This window comes from Tribolium madens, unplaced genomic scaffold (assembly GCF_015345945.1).
Source record: "Tribolium madens isolate multiple individuals breed KSU strain unplaced genomic scaffold, Tmad_KSU_1.1 Scaffold_7;HRSCAF=85;Tcas5.2_LG10, whole genome shotgun sequence".
Taxonomy (NCBI): Eukaryota; Metazoa; Arthropoda; class Insecta; order Coleoptera; family Tenebrionidae; genus Tribolium; species Tribolium madens.
Window position 1 is genome coordinate 3,495,715 of NW_025401050.1, and position 20,149 is coordinate 3,515,863.

A 20,149-nucleotide genomic window follows, 5' to 3' on the forward strand; every position below is an offset into this window, starting at 1 on the left:
AATCTCATGAATTCAGACAACGGCCCCATTCCCTTTTCTCCCCTCTACTCGTTAGTTGAGGGTAGGGAAAGTGAAAGTCGGAAAATTAGTATATAAGGCATTACCATTGTTAAATTAGTTAGTTTTATTCTCACCTGAGGATGACCACTTTGTGGTCGAAACGCGTTGTGCTATTAAAATAAAAGTTTGGTGTGACGGGCTAATCGTGTTTTTGTTCATCGTTTCCATACCAAGAAGATCCAAGAAGAAGAATCAAAATAATTGGTTAAGGGTACTAGACAAGCAGTACATTTTACAGTCTCCTCAACTTTTCTTAACAAATATCCACAGAGAAATCCAATTTCTAACTTAAATTTCAAATAATTACGACGTTTGGCGCGTGATTTTGGTAACTATGGTAACAAGAAAAGTTTTCGGAAGAAATTAKCAGATGGCGATACATTAGAGTACGCTGTCAGAACCAATTTTTTTTTTGCAATGCGACCAGCTGGGTGAAGGGAAACTTCCTTCATTAATCAAGGAAGCCGTGATTAAAAATGTTAAAGCGTTGCTTGGCGATATTTTTTAATCATTCCAAAAAATCAAAACAACCAAATAACACCTGTTAAAATCATTCAGAAAGTGATTTTAAGATTTTTGCTTCATAAAAAATATGTATCTTAAAATTAAAAACCTTTTCAATTTCGTTCAATAATTTGAAGTACTGAAAAAAATAGAAAACAAATAAAAGAACAAAAATTTAAAAATGTAGAACAAACATGTTAAAAGCCTGATGTTTAATTTATTTTATTATTTCTATTTAAAATTTTTCACAATAAGCAAAAGTTTTTTTTAACCTAAATTGAACAAAATAAGTTGAACTAATGCATTCTTTAAGTAAGATTCAAGTTATATTTATAACCAAGCCAAAACAGCGAAAAAAGATCAAAAATCTTTGTTCTTGGAAAAAACGATGCTATTTTTAGTGTTATTTACTAAAAAATAAATAGTTAAAGCAAAAAACGCTTAATCTCATGCCTGCATAAATCTTCAAAAACTGATTTTATTATATCTTGCATTAATAAAAAAAAATTCATAATATCATAAGCAACGGTTAACGTCGAAAAATTAACTAAATACGTTCACCTCATTTTACAATTTTTGCAATAACGTAACACACTTTGTTTCCAAATTAAACAAAATAGGCCAAAATAACAAATAATTAATGCGTGATTTCGCGATTTCTTAAAATGTCTCAACAAAAACTTTAAAACATGTAATAAAAAATGAATAAAATGTAATAATCAAATAAAATAAAATAAGATCTGATTTCGTGTGATCTTTTGAATTATTTCTAAAAAAACTCAAAATAAGTAATGATCTCGTTATAAAGATTGTTTAAAGCATGATTTTGCTTTTTTTTGATATAAATAATGAAATCTTTTCCAAATTAAACAAAAAAAGCAGAGATAATACAATTAAAGCATAATAATGATATTGCAATTTTTTGTAACGTTAAGAAATTGTTTAAATAAATAAGATTTTCGTTTCAAACATTCAAAATCGGTAGAAAGTCTACATAACATAACTAATAAATAATTAAAGCACGATAATATAATAAATAATAATAATAATTTATTAATTTAAAGAAATCTCTTGTTGTTAAAAATTTTTTTGAAATAAAACAATTACGGACTACTTTTCGACTTTCTTTAATTCTGTATACATATAGGGTGCTTCAGAACTCGCGCCCCAGAGAAAAATTTCAAGTAAGATAGGATACCAAGAACATGGAAAAAATGTTCAAAAAATTCTATCTGTCAAAAAAACTTTGATAATTTTTTATTCTATTTAATATTACTGATGATCTTGTATACGTTTTTTTTTTTGGGTTACCAAAAATTATTAAATGTTCCTTATCAATGCCCAGGTAAGTGTAAAAAATTTCAACAATTTTATTTAATTAGAAGTGGGGATTTCTTTTCTGTGAGTTACCAATGCCCCTCCTAGTGTATATTTTTTTATAATTATTTAGTAAAACCACAAATAACTTTAAACATAGTTACAATTTAGGTACCGCTGCCTTGTTTCCGTTTTTAGTAGCCTGTAGCGAAAAAACTTGGAAAATTGTTTTTCCAACAGAAATAAAAAGAGTCAAAGTGCAATTTTTTTAAACATTTTTTCCATGTTCCTGATATCTTACCTTTTACTCTGAGGCGCGAGTTCTGAAACACGCCGTATAAATATATTTCTTTTCAAGGTTGAAAAAAAGTCTGACGTTGCAGTTTTTCCACTAAATTAATAATAATTAGTATCATTATTTACGCTCCGCCCCTTCCAGGTGCCATGCCCATGGTAATCGCGACGACTTACTGCTTGCCCCGCCTCCTCCGCTGGTTCATCATCGTATCATATTGCTTACTGAGTCTGTGGGGCCTGTACAAAGTAAGCACCTCTTCTAGCTCCTCCCCACTCTCTTATTTTACTCGTTGACAGGCAATGATCGCATGGTCACCATGGGAGCGCCGTCTTTGCTTCCTTCTGCCTTTCATCATGCGACTACACCTCTGGTGTCTCCGCGTCACCAGTTACGGGGGCGGCGACCCCGCCGCCTTCCAACACGTTATTCTCCAGGACGTGGTGTCCATTTTTGGAGCGGCTATCGGCGCCCTACACATACCGGAGAAATGGTTTCCCGGCACCGTCGACTTCTACATGAACTCGCATAATATCATGCATGTGTTAGTCGTCGCTGCCGTCTATTCCATGCACGTGGCCACGATGCGTGACCTTGCGTGGATGTCACGAGTGAAATGCAGCGCCGCCCTCTGATGCGCAGCCACGCCCATTAGTGACAAAATGGGAAATTAAGATTAAGTATTTTCGCTTGTTTCTTGCGCACAAAGTGGTTCTTCCGGACACGCGTTTTAACTTTTCCAGAAATTTTACAGTTGTGATAGAGTCGATGAGTAGACAAGTTTAGAATTTGGTTTTAAACTAGTTGTAGGATTTCCAGTGATGAAAATATATCTTGTAGTGATCTTATCAAGCTTTTACAAAAAAGGTGAGTTGTACCTACCGTGTTTTTCTTGGTAGTTAGATGTCTATTCTCATACAGTAACGATCTATTTTTTTTAAATTTTATCCACAACCAGTCATAATAACACTACTAGGAGACGTCTTATGATATCAATAAAATACACGGATCTTGTAAAAAATAAATAGCACATCCGAATACAAATTAATTTGACTGACAAACGTCCTTCAAAACGTCTAATAAAAAATTTCCAAAATGTTGTTTTCGTCTATATTGTCTGGTTGTAGATAAAACGTTGTATTGCGTACGGGTCTTACAATGTATTTTATCCACTTAATTTAACCTTTGCGTGGATAAACATTGTTAAAACTACGGATACCTAAAGACTAGGATACGATGCGACGTAAAACGTTCTCGATAGTTCCGTTAATGAGGCGAGATAGCGTAGTTGTTCTTTTCTCGTTTAAGTTTTAAGAACAATGAAATAAAGAATGGCTGTGTGTACATAACGGTGAGCAAAACGCAAATAAAAAATATAGACAAAGCATTCAATTCTCAATAATAAGAGATAAAGGCAATGCAAAAATTTTATTGAAAACTATATACAAAATTCTCATATTTTTGAAAATGCTGTGAATACAGTTAAAGGTACAAGAAAAATATAAAAAAAAGTTGTAGAGAATAAAATTTTCAAGAAAAAAGTCCGCGAGAGATACCTCTATCTTCAATGGTTTAGGTCCTAAGGACGTTCAAAGACGCTCAAGTAACGAATATGTATCATTTTTACCTGTGGTCAAAGGACAAAAAATTAATTTAAACCTAAACGGTTGAAGATAGAGATATGGTCTCGCGGACTTTTTACTAGAAAATTTTATTCTCTACAACTTTCTTTCTTACATTTTTCTTGTATCTTCAACCGTATTCGCAGCACTTTGAAAAACATGAAACGGAGCAGACTTTAAATTTTAAATATATTTTTTTCTCATATTCCTCGTAAAAAAATTAGTCGTTCGTTTTTCACAGCTTATTAAAGCTCAACCTTTTCGCATTTTTTCCAAGCAATTAGTACACTGGTTAAATTTAAATTTATTTAAAACGATTTGAAACTGAGACGGTAAAACGCTCAAAGCGCCCTCATTTTTACTCCGCCGTACTACTGTTTTGGGTCCAAAAAATCGAGCAATTTTGTATCTCGTTTCGTCTCCTAGTATGTAGTTCTCCGTAGTTACGACCCTTATACCGTGCGATCAAAAAATAAATAAATTAGAGTAGGCGGCGATCCAACTTTGACAAGTTTGCGTTTTATTCATTTTGAGTAAAAATAATGTTCACTTTAGAACAGAAAATTTTTATTGTTGCAAATTATTACAACAATGCTATACAAGACGAAAACGGTGAATGGTCATTTTCACTTTCAGTTTGTGTGGAAAATTTCCAGCCCAGATTCCCAGCCATGTGTTGCCAACTGTAGAATTTAATGGATGCCTACTCTAATTTTTTTTTTGATCGCACGGTACAATAAATAACTATTATGATATTAATCTACTCCTTGACAGATTTTACGATATAAAATTAATACTGAATTTAGTGAGTTCGACGTTTTACGATTGGCATTCCTTTGTTGGGTGAGAAAATAATCTCTTTAGTAAGTACACTTCCGCAGTAATAATATTCGTGCAATAACTTTGTGCTTCCTTATTCTAAATGTTGGCAATGCTGGTACAACTCAGCTTGCCCATACACCAATCTTAGAAACGTATTTTATACAAAATGTTCAAAGTTCGCGTTATATCGATTTTGTTTGAATTTTAAAGTTCCTCCCAAATAATATACCCGCCATGAAAAGGCAAATGGCCACATAATTGTGGTTCCTGTTATGTAAATAAAAACTCTGTAAAATAAAATCTTCCTTTATTATCAATAAATTATGTACATTTTGTGTATAGATATTTAAATAAATATTAGAAGTACTATGAAAATATGAATCCCTTCCAAAAATAAATTCCCTCTTCGTTTCCTTAAAAAAATCAAAAAAGCTACTGCAGAGGACTATCAGACTCTGAGGTGTAACTCTTGACTCTCGAGAACCAAAATGGGGGAAATCGGTTACCGAGCAAGTCAAAATTGCAGGTACTTTCGTCACCTTTGAGTGTCCTCGTAAAAACGGAATAGTGTGTCCATACCAACTGCACATGCCGTTTCTTATTGGTACTCTTAATTTGTAATTCCTACAAACCGAACAATAGTACCAACCTTTCCAAAAATTCCCCCATACCATGTGAAATGTCTGCTCCGCCGTTTCCCTCAAATCCCCCCCTCTGCGTTTCTTCTTATAGGCTTGAACGTGTTTATTTTCCTGTCTTTGCACAACCAAAGTTACTTTATCATCTTTCAAAAGATAGTACCCCCTCAAAATCGGACTTCGAGCATTCCTGCTCTTCATCTGACTCACACATTGAGCCGGTTCCTCTGACGAAGTTAAAACGAGCACCACCCCCTCGGGGAAAAACCTTAAATATCTATAATACGAGACTAGATGCCAAGGCCGGTAAAATTGATCCTGGAAACTGTTTTCCCCATGTCTTATATAAGTAGTTTTGCCAATATAACAACCGTTAAAATGTAGTCGAGTTCGCTCGATAAACATATGACGCCAAGATAAGTAATTATAAGGAGAATTCCCGCAATTTAAACCCCAGACTCTGTAACCCACTGTTAGTGCGGCACTCGGCCACTAGGGTTCGTCTCACCTCAAGCATGCCAACCGCCACAGTTCCGGGTCGCGCGCACATAAATAAAAACCCCGGCAAACCAATGAAAACATCTCCAAAGACCTCAAGTCAAGGTCAGAACTCACCACCCACCGCAAAATATTCAAAAGCATTTCCATTGGCAAGACTGAGATGTGGGTAGTCTGCAAAATGACAAGTCAAGCGTTGCCAACCTCACAAATGGAAAGTTACTTTTTGTTCAATTTTTGGAACGCAAATGGCCGACATTTTGGACAGTTTTTTTTGAATGCGTTGAAGCAGCTCACCCTCTGGAATTTCCTCATCGTGGTCGCTATCGGAACTTTCTTCCTCTTTTTCGTCGATTTCTTCATCTGGGATTGTTATATCACGGGTTTTGATGGCGTTATCAATCCGGAATTCTATGTCTGGGACAAGCTGAACTGCCCGTCTGTAAAACTGGATGGCTTCGTATAATTTTCCGGACTTTTCCAGTTCAACTCCTTTGAGGAACAATTTCTTGGCTTGGGTTTCGTCGTCCAGCTCCGGTTGTGTCTCTTGCGACTTTTGTTTGGGTTTTTTCGGTGATATCTGCAGTTCTTTTTGCCATTTTTCCCGAAAGCTGGTGAGGACGTCCTCAACGCCCTAAGTGACGGATTAATACTGTTGCAAAACTTATTTAAGAGTGAATACCTGATTGATTGAAGAAGAAGACTCGTCTTGGTCTTCCCCATCCGTTGAAGATTCAGTCGAGCCGTTTCTAGCCGATGTTAGAGAACTCTGCGAATATTTTCAAGATTATGTAATTTAAAGCCGGCAAAAAACGTAATTTTTACCATTCTCTGATGATTGAGGAGTTTAGATGGTTGAGATTAGTTCACGGTCTGTATATCTGACTACAATTGTAACCTTTAGATAATTATTATAAAGCAGAACTTCCATATTTTGCACTAAAACACAGATTGTTGATGCGAACATATGGTTTTTGACAGATGGGATTTCGGATTATTGCGAATCCCATTTGATCAAATCTGACTATTTTCACGAAACTTCTCAGAAAATACAAACTTTCACACTCAAAATTGTTTTCTGTATGTGAAATAAAGCAAAAGTGCGCATATGATGTTTCAATTTTGGTAAAAATTGAAACAAATTTTACTTGTTTATTGTGAAATGAACAAGGTTGGTAGCACTTAAAGCATTTCAGAAAATGCGGGAAATGCAAAATTGAAAACAGTTGGTAAAGAAAATTCATTAGTAGCTTCTACTTTATAAAACAAAATTAGTGTCAGTGCACCTGCTGGTAGTGTATTTATACCCCTCTTAATTAAAAAATCAATCTTTCGTTTAAAAATCATAACAACAATCTAAAAAAGTAGTTTTATTAGCATCATATACTGAAATTACACATACAAGATACAAAAATCGTAACTATTCCCAACAAACTTATTGTAATATTGACAACTTAACTAATTTTGTGGTTATGCGATAAAAGCTGAATCTCGACAAACAAAAATAATACAGTAGTCGCACATAATCCCAGATGTGCTCATTGGAGCGAAAAATAAAATGATGCTGGGGTTGCTACACGGGAATGTTTATACAATTTATAATCAATGTTATCGTCTGTACGGATGGTAAGATTGTGAAGGTGTGTTATATCCAGATCCCCGCTGCGGCCCTCCGGAATAAGAATCTCCTGATGCATAATCACCTACGGTAGAATTATTCACAAGTGAACGTTTTGACTTGACACTTGACGATCTATTAAGCAGGACGGAAGGACTTGTGTTAGGGATTTCATCTGAAAATCAATCATCAGGGATGGATGGGACCGACAACAATTTTTCCTTTCTCGCTCCTCTCTCTATACTGGGTATGTGGGGACACAGGTGGAAGATAGATAGATAATAAGAGCGGTTCAATTTTTTAGCATTATATTTTTACTCATTATCGAATAATCAAAGATAATGGTAGGTACAATTCTTTTGTAAGTATTTTGTTAAAACTAATAGACATCTTAATTCACGCTAAATATACTCAAGTAATTAACTACCCCGATACAAATGCACTACTGTATATATTATATATATATATTTATAATATACTCCTTAAACGACACTATTTAACCAGGTCTCTTGTTTGAAAGTTATCTTTTATTTAGTTTTTGTTATTATACTATAACAATTGCTACTACAGTAGACCTCGACAACCTTTACAATACTTAACAGGCTTATTGATCATGAAGATTGCTTGCAACAGGTGAATTACATATTAACTAACTGCAAAGCTGATTTACAGTGGCAGAGGATAATAACATTAGGAATGAGGAAGTTAAAAGAGGGACAAGTTACGCCAATATTAACGGTTGCTTAACTATTAATTAACACGTTCTTCAATAACTAGCAGACTTAAGAATTAGAAAACAATTTTACACTTACAGGTCACACTCATATATTGAATATACAGTTCATTTGTTTCTTTTTTATTATTATTTAATAGAGCATTGTCGGCTGACATACGATTTTTTTTAACTCTTACTTAACTTTAACATAATACAAAATAATATCTTTTGAGCAACAAATCAATGCCTAAATTTAAAAATATATCGAGGAAACACCTTACATAAATTACTATTCGGCTAGTAAAAACCACATGAGGAATTGCACTATATATAGTAAAGGCCCTAATCATATAAGGTAAATGTTTTTCTTCCATTTCAATAATTATTGTATAATAGTTTAAAATTTAAAAACTTATTCTGTATCTGTACATCAGTCAAATTGTTCTAAATTTTACTCCTCTATTTAAATTTAATTATTACACTAACAAGTCAATTAACTATCAGCGATATTGTAATATAAAATACAATTTATAAATAATTCTATATATTACTTTGTAGATTTATTTTGTATTACTGGCTAAAACTACTTTAAATAATAACTAGTTACCGGCATAAATGTATATTAATATATTCGTGTGTGTACATTTATTCTCTAATACAGAGCGTCCAACCAAATATGGAATGACTTCCAAACGAAAAAAAATCTTTTCGTTACCCCCCTTAACCAACAATGAATGCCAGTCTACTCACCGGGTTACAACCTTCGGAATCACACGCAACTGATAAGTGCTGGCCATCTTGTAAATAACCAACCCTTATCAGTTCCGCGTCGACTGAAGAATGGCCACCTCTGGCGCAGGAGCACCAGGTCTCCTACGCCAGAAGCAACTCTATGTCTTCCTTAGTCGATTATTTGTTTTTAAGATGGAACGAAAAATGGATAATATATAATATATATAATGTTGTTGTTTGCTTATGAGATAAGTGAGTTGAATTGTGTTTATTTCAGAGGTACAGCGAGGGAGGTGAAACCTCCTCACCCATCCCCCGAAATAAACTGTAACCGTTGGGAAACCCCCGTCAGGTCACAGTTTATTGGTCGTTGGCCCGGTTTTCACCCGACATTACCCCCGCCCCCCGACTGAGTCACATAACAGCGCCACCCCGAAAGCACAATTGGCCCTAGTACCCGATCGGGAAAACAGTACTTCGGGGATGTACCCCTGTCATGTGACTTGGTTTCGGGTACACTCGGTATAATAGAACCGACACTCCACCACCTGTCGCGACTCTCCCGCGGAAACGGCCACCGGAAATGTCGTAAACGGGTACCGTTTCCGGTCGAAGCTTCCACGAGAATCTCCCGGCCGATGTTGGAGTGGTAACTGTCGGAAATACTATACTGGGTGTACCCGAAACTTGTAGAATCGGACGCCCTGTATCTTATGACGCGCCCCACCTTGTAACTCTCCGAGGAAAAGCTTTTGTACTGACGTGAAACAAAGTTTACATCGGAAATAAGGCAACATAGGTATTTGTTTTGTTTGTTTTATGTAAAATGTGCAATTTTGGGTGTAGACGATTCGGTTATTTGCTGTACTTTTCTTGCATTTAGAATGTGTCATGTGTATATACAGTAACTCCCCCACCACAGAAGAAAGGGAATAATCATTTTTACTAATTAACACTACTACCTACTTTAAAAAGAGCGCTTTATTTTTGTTTTCAACTTTCACTTTTTTCTAAAATTGTATTGGTCTGCGTTAACCGAGGAATATTATACAATTAAAACTAGAAAACAATATCAGTTACGTCTAGGTTGCTATCAAACATTGCTTAATGTAGATTGTCACACTCAATTTTTAATAAAAAATAAAAAAATGTTCACTAAAAAAAACAAACGTATCAATTACTCGTTTGATTAGATAGACACATGAGGCCCAGACAGACAGAATTACTTCTACTAAATATAAATCACCATGAATTCGTTAACTGCTAAAATCTATTAGTTATATCTTATTTAATCCGAATCGCGCCCCCTCCCCTCCCTGACAACCCCTAATTCAAAGTTTTCGGTGTAATTTGTTTCTTGCCTCTTATTACACAACCACTCAAACTAATTTGTTTTAACCAAAGTGAAACTAAAATTATAATAAATAGGTATACAAAAAGAATATAAAAATCTACACTGATTCGAGTCATGTCGTTCGAAAATGTCCGTTATAAGTGAAACGTTCGCTCCAACTTTTCTCAAAAGCAAATACTTTTGATATGTGATGTTTGAAAAAAGTTTCAAACGGTTCATTATAAACGGACGTTTGACCGCGTATTAAAACTAAAAAAAAGTGAACACAATTTTAAAAAAAGAGGAGGTCTATTACTAGAGTACAGCCAGATCTTATGATAAGTCCTACTTAGCTATGTGGTTGTGTACTATTTATGTCATTTACTTATTATAAAATTAATATTTATTAAATAGTGACCTTAACTTACAACAATTATTTAAAAATTCCTTATTGGATTAGATTGTCTGCTGGTCAATTTGAAATAACTTAGATAAAATACATTTTTATATAGTAATATGTACAATTACGCCACCTACAATTTGATATTGAAACATGAGACTAGAGCACGTTCAACTTACAATAAGTAATCAGTTTCATCATAGGAATACATCATAAATATATTATGCGAAACGTTTCATTATTACCAACTATTGTAAATGCATTTAACTTAAGTTTAAGAAAGTTTTACACCTACTAACTAAGTATGAATCACATTCTTAATCGTTTCGCTTTTTTTTTCTATTTTTTTTTTGGGTTTATATTAAGACACAACCACGCAGACACTCTAACTTTGAAATAGAGATATGAGGTAAAAATTGAATTTACACTATTTTTAATTATATAATATACTTTAATAACAACTTGAGCAGTGCTTAAAATTAGTCAACACTTCTGTCTGTCTGTAGTAGTGTTATGACAAGTGTTACAAACAAAACAAAATCGGAAAGCGTCCTCTAGCAACGAAACACTAATCTACCCCCGAGAAAAATGACTGAAAATACGTGAAGGTTGTCGGTTCTGCCGTTAGAGGGCGTGTTCTCGTTTTGAAATACTAATTAATAATAAAAAATAATAATAAAAATCAAACACGAACGAATTAGCTGCGAAAACTCAGACGGCGTATGATATCATGTGTGTTATGTGTGTCCCGTCGATTCTCATATGTCAATCTAATCAGAATAATTGATTTTGGCGGGAGTGACCAGTCCGGCTGCTCTCTTCATGTTAATCAAGCCAACACGATTCCAACTGTTACAACACATACCCAAATTATTACTCAAGTTGTTGTAGTGCTTGAACGTGACTGTCTCCTCATCATCGATTTTATCAGTGTAAAAAGTGGCTTTGACTGCCGCATTGACGTACAAACGTACATTTTTATTATTATTATTATTTATATTAGAGGAGACAGTCGCGTTCGATGCGCTGTTGTTGCCGTTATCGAAAGGTTGTCAAGAACTGGGCCACTCTTTAAAATCATTGAAATGTTTAGCACCTGCGTTTGGAGGTTGGGAGGAGTATCCGCTCACTTGGCTGCTGCCGTCGCTGCCGTACGAACGGGGCGGTGCGCCGTAGCCGCCGGCGTCCGCCGCCGAAGCGTACGATCCGTAGCCGTAGTTGTAATCCGAACCTGGTTTAGAGCTGCCGCCAGAGGAGGACATATTCGGCGGGGCACTGGGGGTGGCCGGACCACCGGGGCCAGATTGACCGCGTGTGTACATATCCCCTGCTATGTAACCTGTAGAAACGGAAAGATAAAACGTACGGTTTTCTGAAAATTTTACAATGGTTGGTTTGATGTTGATTGGTTGGTGGCGTGTGGTAACACGATAAATGACAGATTCTAAGACTTTTTTATCACTATCACTATATAAATTATAGATATTCATAATGAAACTCTTGTTAAGCAAAAACACAATGATTTATTTTATTGTCAATTACATTTTTAATTTCATTAACAACCTTGATTAGTTAAGACATAAAAAGACAAATTATTATGAGTAATTAGAATAAAAACTGACACTATGAAATAAAACATAATCAGTGTTCACTATTATGTACCTTTATTTCACACAGCAACAAGTATTGTGTAAAATAATAGATTGCATAATAATAATAAAAATCTTCATTTACTACTTAAGTATAAATAATACTATTATGAAAAAACATAAAAGTATTATGAAAAAGCGTCAAAAAATTGGCTCATATTTATAAATTAAGATAAAACTGTTTTCGCAACGTCAACATTTTTAAAATAATTAGAAACAGTATTCTGTGTAATTATGAAACAAATTAAAATTTATTTTAAGTACAACATACACATTACTTTGTGAATTTCTACGGTGCATGAAATAATACCATCTTTGCTTAAAAAACTCAAAACTTATGAAGTGGTGTTAAATTAAAACAAAAAATTATACTTGCTGCTAAGGTGTTCAGATTTTTAACCAATAAAACATATAATATTTGTGCTAACTTTCAATAAAGATTATTAAAATAATCTAAAAAAATTATTGAAAAAAATATTCTTCAAGCCTAGTTTTTCCACGTTTTTTTGTCAGTACAGCTTTAGTCCGTATGTGCCTAAATACACCATCTGCTTTGATTAGTTATTATTTATAAAGTACTTTTATATAAAGAAATGGAAACAAAGAGTAACCCGGAAATCCCCAAGTCAAAATTAAGCTATTTAACCCAACTTACCTCTATACCAAGTTGCACCGTTTATAAATTAAAGGGCGCCAAAGTTTAAAAATTATTTTCGTTTTTTCTTTTTAATGGAGTAATTAATTTTTTTAAAATTTGGTACAGGCAATTTGATACCCAAACCACGTGGTTTTTCTTTTGTTTTAATGTTATTGTAAAGTACTTACTTACTTAACACATTTTTAGCCGTATTATTGTTATACGTGGCCATAACTTTTAAACGATGCAACTTGGTATAGACGTAAATTGGCTTAAATCGCTTAAATTCGACTTGAGGAATCTCAGGTTACTCATTCCCCATCTTTTCGGTACACGCTGTATATTATAAAAATGCTTTTTTTTTTTAATTTGGCGTCAAAGCTATCCATGAAAATTCGATTGTAAACGAACTATTATATGAAAGTTGATAATCTGACATTTGACACCTCGCCGGGTGTATTAAAAATTGTGGTCCGTTCACAACATACTCATATCATCGCCAACTACGACGTCAAATTTAAATAAACACCCGTTATTATACAGAGTGGTTATAAATGATTTTCATCTAGCCAGCTTTGGAATTTTTTTGCATGTAACTTTAATTGTGCCACTCTACTTTTTTGAAAGCTCTAGTTCTGTCATTAGTGTCACTTATTAATTAATATTAAATGGTTGTTAATTAAACTTTTATTGTTTCAACTAATTTCCAATAATAATTGAATATGATGTATACTTTGGAACAAAACAAGTTTATAATTGAAGTCTATTATCGAAGTGGACGCTTAGCAAACGGCGATTTTTTAATTTTGAGTTAAAACAAGTAGGTACCCCTATTTTCGTAAAGCGGCATTTTTTATTTTACATGGAAAATTCACAGCTGGCTAGATGAAAATCATTTATAACCACTCTGTACAGCGTCCCAGCGAGTTAAAAAAGTCGATTAGTGGACCTTTAAATGGTGAAATTAAAAAATATAAATAGGACATTACTAACCTAGTCCATTGCCTAAAATTATTTTCAACTATACAGCGTGTCTCAAAAATAAGTTACTATACAAACACCATATGTTTCTTAGCGTTTTTTGGATGTAAATTTTTATGACAATGTTTTTAAGCTAAACTTTTATTTGTCAATTTTGCTTAGTTTTAAAAATAAGAAAACGAAAACATGCACTTTTTAAAAATTTATTACACAAAAACTAATCTAGAAATATTTTTTTACTACCGCAAAAAAGAAGGTACAATACAAGTTATAAGGCTGTAACATTTTTTTTAGTGTGTTGCATTTACAAAGATAAAAAAATTAAGGTGTTTGTTAAAAGTTTAATAACCTAAAAAAATTAAATGGAATACCCCAGTTGCACAAGAGATGGAAGAAATATCATTTAATAATCACATTTGTGTTAAACTAAACCCATTATTCTTTATTTTTACAATAAAATGATTTGAATTTCGGTATTTATAACGACTTTTACAATGTCTGGATAAATCAACCGGTAAGTGATCCGTGGTGGAATTACTATGGTTGCCAAGTTGCCATATTATCAACAATGCTGAGATATGGATAGGCATTGTTGCTACAATTAATACTGAATGTTAAATATTTTTTCATTTATGAATTCCAGATATTAGAAGTTTATTCTTTTAGATAGACAATTTATCAATCTATTAGATGCAAAAATAAAAAAATTGGGTGTTCCATTTAAATTTTTTACGTTATTTAAGTTTTAACAAACTTCTTACTTTATTAATATTTACAAATGCAAAACACTAAAAAATTGCTACAGCTTTAAATTCTGTACTTTTTTCTTTGCAGAAGTAAGAAAAAATTTGTTCTAGCTGTCTTAGTTTTAAAGGAAGCGCTTTGAACTTTTTTCAATGTGGATTAAATAAATATGATTCTATGACGCTACAAAATTATTTTCTGTTCTTTTTAGAACAAAAGAAGCAAAAAAGAGCTGTTTATTGTTCATTTGATTCATTATTTATGAAACCACATTGTTATTTCCATTGTTTTGAATATCCAAAACAAATCATTGTGCACATAATTAAAAATTAGATAAATAACGACTCAATCTGTCATTTACGGTCATCACTTACCTGACGGACCTGTCGATCCACTATTCTGGGCCATATTCCAGCTGTTCCAGCTTGTTCCGCTACCGGCACTCGGACCTACAACCCCTCCGTATACCGCAAAGCCTCTCATCCCCTTTCCTTCCCACTCACCATACGACCCATAACCTTGCTGTTGCGGCGGTCCTCCATAGTTGTTGCCCCATTGTGGCGGCGGTCCTTGCGGTGCAGGCGGCGCACCCCATCCCTGGTATGATCCAGGACCTGATGGTGTACCATAACTGGCGTAACTCTGCTGTTGAGGCGATGTGCCCCAACCTTGGTAACCCTGCATCATATTGGGTCCCATCGGAGCGCCCAGATTCATCGGAGGACCGCCCATTTGTCCATTGGGGCCTTGCATCATGCCCATGGGGGCTTGTGGCGGACCCCAAGCCGACGATGGATCGGCACCCCCCATCTTATTGCCGCCGGAACCGTCACGCGGCTCGGCTTTCTTGATCTCGACCTGAAATGCATAGTAACAAACTCGGCTTCGTCTCGGTGGAATATTCACTCACTTGTTTGCCGTTTAGGTTCACAAAATGCTCGGAGACGCATCGGTCGACCGACTCCTCGTCCTCAAACGACAAGAAACCAAAACCTAAAAAAAAAAAACGTTTTTATTGAAGCACCCTGTATTCATTTGATAGATATTGAAATTAGTTATTTTGGTTAATTGTTGATTTGTTTAAACATATTCGGGTAATATTTGAAAAATTAAAAGCAAGCGCAATTAATTGACTTTAAAGAAAGTGTTATAAAACACCACACCATTGAAATAAAAGAATAATTTTAAGCTTTTAGCGAAATGAATTTCTCATAGAATGCAAGTTTTAAAGCAAGGTGAGTAGAAACACTTTTCTTTATTAATGTGCGTTGCAGTAAAGTAGTTGTTTTAAGTGTATGTACGTTAATATTCATGATTTATAGAACTCACTCGCGAGTCTCTCGAGATCATTGCGGTTAGGAAATGAGTTATTAAATCTGGTTTCCGCTGGCATTGAATATTAATTTCAAATTCGCTCGCTTAATTAAATTTCAGTTTCAAAATAATTTCGCCTAATTAAAATTTCCCTCTTTACCTCTTGATTTTTTCTTCTCCTGGTCATACATAATAACAACTTCCATTACTTTTCCAAACCGAGTGAAGAACGTCCTCAGATCGGTTTCCGTCACGTTGGAAGGTAAACCTCCTAAAAATACCTTCGGATAACCTCCGCCCTTCTTGGGCTTTTGTAAAGTTCTTGGATTACATGGTTTCGGGTCGATAGTTCTATAAAATACACAAACCAATAAGTGTAAATTTTTATTTTCAATTGTATTCAAATACCTTCCGTCTAGTGTATGTGGGCCATTTTGAAGTACAGTATTTACATTGGCTGGATCTGAAAATGTAACGAAACCAAATCCTCTAGAACGGCCTGATTCTGCATTTTTCATAACAACGCAATCGATGACTTCGCCATATCTAGAGAAAAAGCGTTGAAGATTGTCCTGGGTTGTCTCCCAAGACAAGCCCCCTACAAAGAGTTTGCTGGAAAAACAAAAAATATTATTGAAAATCTCTCTAGTTGGGTAAACAACTCCCAGATGGACGAGGCGAGTAAATAACCGAATATTTCTCTATTAATAGAAGTTTTTTTCTATTTTAAAACGCATACCACTGAAATGATTTACCTCAGTTCTAAAAACAATTTCAACGGTTGAAAATAAGTTGCAATTTTTTTACATATCTTGCCCGAACCAGTTTAAATTAAATTCAAATGAGAGTTGGAAAAAACTGACCCTTTTATAAATGCAAGGGTCGTCATAGCCCCATCCCAGTGACTTTTGAAAGCAATATGAAATATAACAGGTTTCATAAAAAGCTGAATAAAAGTAACGCATGGTTTCACATAAAAATTTTACAGACGATTTTTTGTTGTGGCAACAGTGAAAGTTATTCGCACAAATTTAACGCATTTTAAAAGTTTTTATTTTCTTGATGAGTTTTCTAAACACACCATTTTCCGATGATTAACAATATACAGGGTGTCTTATATTTTTGTTTTTCTCTTTTTATTTTATGATCTTTTATGTCTTTAATTATTTGACGTGTAAACATCTTGACGTATGTCTAGAAACACAAATAAATGATTATTATTATTAGACATTTGATTTCTACTTTAATTTATAAACAAAAAATAATGCATACACTTATTTGTTTATACTAAATTACAATTTTTAATACTGGAAAGTAAATCTTTGCATTTTTTATATCTAAAACAAATCGCCAAAAAACAACACAATCCTTGCAAATTTTCAATAAATTATTGAAAAATTAATTTAAAATTTTCAATAAATTATTGAAAAATTTATTTATTATTCGAGTTAATTTTTATACAAAATTGTATTAAATTTCAAATAAGTAGATTATGTTTTCACTTTTAAAATTCTATTTTGTCCAAATACAGTTACTTTACCGTTAATATTTTTGTTTAAAACAATAAGCTAGTGTTTTACTAAAAATTTAAACAATACAGGTGGTCAGAATAAAACTAAAAAAAAAATATGGATTAAGAGACTGTAATTTCAAATGCCTCAATTAAAACGAATAGATTTTTTTTTAATTTGTTTTCATTTCCATTTCATAGCAATTGATTAACAACATTTTTGTTCAAGTTTCAGTTTCATATTCTACAAATATTTTTTACAAAGAGAATTGCGTCTTTACTGCGTAATAACCACCAAGTGATAATAAATGATAGATGAAACGTTTGAAACCTAATTATCGACACAAACAAACGAAAACAATAGATAAGACGATTCTTTCTAGAACAATAAAAACCTTGAAACATAAAATGATTTGCAAAACTTATCTAGGTAGTTAGTCATTTTTATATTTCAACAATTACAATAATGTGAAATAAATAAATAAAATTGTTATTTACATTACAAATGCACTAGGTAGGAATAATTTTACGGCGTAAAGTTTTGATATTGAAGCACGAAACGAAGATGAGTGCATTAATAAAACTGAACGCTGCAAAGTACTCGTACCTAAAGCAAAAAAGTACAAAATATCTTAACCGAGAACAGTTCTTAGATTATTTTGATTTGTCAATACTCAATAGATAAACTTAACGAGTCTACGCATTTACTATTTTCACTACAAAATAGCGTTGATCAGGATTCTGCCGAAAAAAAAATTGTAGTTATTTTAGAATACTCTGAATAGATAAATGTGTGCGGTATGTTCTCTTGATATTAATGATTTAATGAAACTTCATTTACTATAAAATTTAATTCTTTCCGAGATCTCTGGAAGCCTAAAATTTTTGTGTTAATTGCCCGAGCGGTGTGCGTTAAAATTGACAGACAAAATTACAGTTGTCGAGGTCAAAAACGACAGATTTTCCTTTTCAAAATCAAATTTTAAATCATCAAATCAATTTAAAAAAAATCGAACTTTACTAGGTTTTCCTTATCGAAGTTTTAGAACGAATGAATTCAATTACAAAAACATAGTTTTAATAAAACTGAAAATCGAAATATGACAAGTTAGCAAACGATGAATTCCATTACAAAAAACATAGTTTTAATAAAATTGAAAATCGAAATATGACAAATTACAATAGCAAACCACTGATTAAAAATTTTAATTAATAAAACTTCAAATACAATTTGCAACTAACATAATTTCATAAGTAACAAGAACTTTACTGAATTGTTTTACCTCACATCTCTGCAAAACTTCGTCTTTACTACACTACAGCCACACCAAAACTGAACTGCTGCATTTGAAAAAAATGCACAATATCAAATCGGGGGAATCCTATGCTCATGATTCATTTAAATACTTAAGATAGTAAAGTAATGAAACACCATCTGCAGGAAATTTTACAAACAGTAGAGATACAAAAATTAATAAACAACTACTCAACAAATATTTAACGATAAATTATACCAACCAAAGGCGATAAGAGGGTACAGATAAGGAAAAATTTACGACTTTTTGTTAAATAGATCTCTTTAACTTCTCTGAAACCTAACTATGAATTATCATCATTAGTACTACTTTCTCTACTTTCTTAAAACTTGTGACTGAATATTTAGTTTTTGTAGATATTTTATTTATTTCAGGAACATATTTTACTGTATTTTTGCAACAAATTAAATAAGGAAATAAAGTTTGAAGACAAAAATGTATTAAAATCTAAACTGATTTTAATAAGTATATTTGCACTTTGTTAAATTTATACTTAGTGACTACCTATGCCAATGATAAGAAAATAAAGAAAATATGAAAACTGTGAAAGTGTAACCGAAAACCGTTCTTCGGAATTAAAACTGCGAGCCAAAACTGGTTCTATTTGAAAAAAATGTGAATTTTTTACCATAACTTAAGTAGTTGTGAAATTATCAACTCATCAAGCGGGCATTTGTCAAAATTTAAGGTTAAATCACTCCGTAACGGTAATTTTGGGGGCGGCCGTCCCCGCAGGGCCCGCCGCCGCCGAGGTCGCCCCCGGCCCCTTCCGCAACCCACATAAGCGGCGGCCGTGTCAAAGTACCGTTGCTTGACCGCGGGGTGAACGGCCGGGGGCGGCGTCGTTGCGTACCCTTTCTCGTCCCCGTCCACCATTTCGGGCATCCTCAGCATTCTCATGGGGGCGGTGGCGGCGGCACACTCACAATAAACACCCAACACGAAACCACCACAATGGCAGCTGCACGACTTCCGTCAGTGTGGCCGAGTAAACGTGATTTAGGCGCCACCGCGGCACGCCGCCACAATATTTACCAAGGATTTTTTGCGTATACGTACCCGTACTCGTATTCTTCCATTACAAATTATGACTTCTTACACTAAACTTAAAATTAATTTAAATCTAACGTTAAGAACTATCCTAATTAACAACTACGATAGGAATACACAGACATGACATACCGTCAGGGTAGGGGAGTTAGAAACCATTTTAGGGAAGGGATGAAATAAACGAATGCGTCACGGAAATCGACCAATCATAAGACGTTTTTAAAAAATAGAAGCCATCATGGCGGATGCAGATTTAAGCGCCAAATTCAAATAGTAACACAAGCATGACCCCAACTAGTACATCCGGAAAACATTTATCGCAATATTTATACTTAATTATCGGTTGCGTCGAATAACATAACTTCTAATCTACTTCCTAGTTTCTTAAATAATT

At 33.8% G+C, this 20,149-nt stretch overlaps 3 protein-coding genes across 9 annotated transcripts in view; 1 reads left to right on the plus strand and 2 right to left on the minus strand.

Annotated features, from left to right (window-relative positions):
• The window catches only part of LOC123009699 (progestin and adipoQ receptor family member 4), a 14,786-nt gene extending 10,414 nt beyond the window's left edge, over window positions 1-4,372 (plus strand). Inside the window, exons 3-4 of the mRNA XM_044406177.1 lie at window positions 2,321-2,424; window positions 2,476-4,372. Of these exons, the coding sequence (XP_044262112.1) occupies window positions 2,321-2,424; window positions 2,476-2,811 (440 nt within the window). The 3' untranslated portion in view covers window positions 2,812-4,372. The remainder of the gene's footprint in view (window positions 1-2,320; window positions 2,425-2,475) is intronic.
• A 538-nt stretch (window positions 4,373-4,910) lies between these two features.
• LOC123009700 (F-box only protein 9) lies at window positions 4,911-6,773 on the minus strand. The gene is made up of 6 exons (XM_044406178.1): window positions 6,582-6,773; window positions 6,439-6,525; window positions 5,980-6,390; window positions 5,767-5,930; window positions 5,292-5,718; window positions 4,911-5,244 (listed from the first exon to the last, which is right to left on the minus strand). The coding sequence occupies exons 1-6, from the start codon at window positions 6,582-6,584 to the stop codon at window positions 5,053-5,055; spliced, it is 1,284 nt and encodes a 427-aa protein (XP_044262113.1). The 5' UTR covers window positions 6,585-6,773; the 3' UTR covers window positions 4,911-5,052.
• A 340-nt stretch (window positions 6,774-7,113) lies between these two features.
• On the minus strand, window positions 7,114-19,933 carry LOC123009470 (heterogeneous nuclear ribonucleoprotein 27C). Of its 7 annotated transcripts, none has more exons than XM_044405818.1 (8): window positions 19,888-19,933; window positions 16,288-16,491; window positions 16,040-16,230; window positions 15,476-15,558; window positions 15,069-15,423; window positions 14,940-15,014; window positions 11,651-11,893; window positions 7,114-7,549 (listed from the first exon to the last, which is right to left on the minus strand). In XM_044405818.1, exons 2-8 carry the CDS (start codon window positions 16,395-16,397, stop codon window positions 7,365-7,367), a joined length of 1,242 nt encoding a protein of 413 aa, XP_044261753.1. In that variant the 5' UTR covers window positions 16,398-16,491; window positions 19,888-19,933; the 3' UTR covers window positions 7,114-7,364. The 7 variants fall into 7 exon arrangements, with proteins under 7 accessions (XP_044261753.1, XP_044261751.1, XP_044261750.1 ...); XM_044405816.1 differs by having other exon boundaries at window positions 19,765-19,903; XM_044405815.1 differs by lacking the exon at window positions 19,888-19,933 and adding an exon at window positions 19,559-19,692 and having other exon boundaries at window positions 14,949-15,014.
• Between the last annotated feature and the right edge of the window lie 216 nt (window positions 19,934-20,149).

What these genes read in the sequence shown, in the direction of transcription:
- LOC123009470 (XM_044405814.1), bottom strand. Translation starts at nt 19,605, where the DNA reads ATGAGAATGCTGAGGATGCCCGAAATGGTGGACGGGGACGAGAAAGG. An exon ending in GTGGACGGGGACGAGAAAGG is followed by an intron (nt 16,492 to 19,558) that starts GTACGCAACGAC and finishes TTGTTTTTCCAG; the next exon opens with CAAACTCTTTGTAGGGGGCT. An exon ending in CCACATACACTAGACGGAAG is followed by an intron (nt 16,231 to 16,287) that starts GTATTTGAATAC and finishes TGTATTTTATAG; the next exon opens with AACTATCGACCCGAAACCAT.
- LOC123009700 (XM_044406178.1), bottom strand. An exon ending in TTCCAAAAATTGAACAAAAA is followed by an intron (nt 5,931 to 5,979) that starts GTAACTTTCCAT and finishes GTCATTTTGCAG; the next exon opens with ACTACCCACATCTCAGTCTT. An exon ending in TGGCGGTTGGCATGCTTGAG is followed by an intron (nt 5,719 to 5,766) that starts GTGAGACGAACC and finishes AGTGGGTTACAG; the next exon opens with AGTCTGGGGTTTAAATTGCG.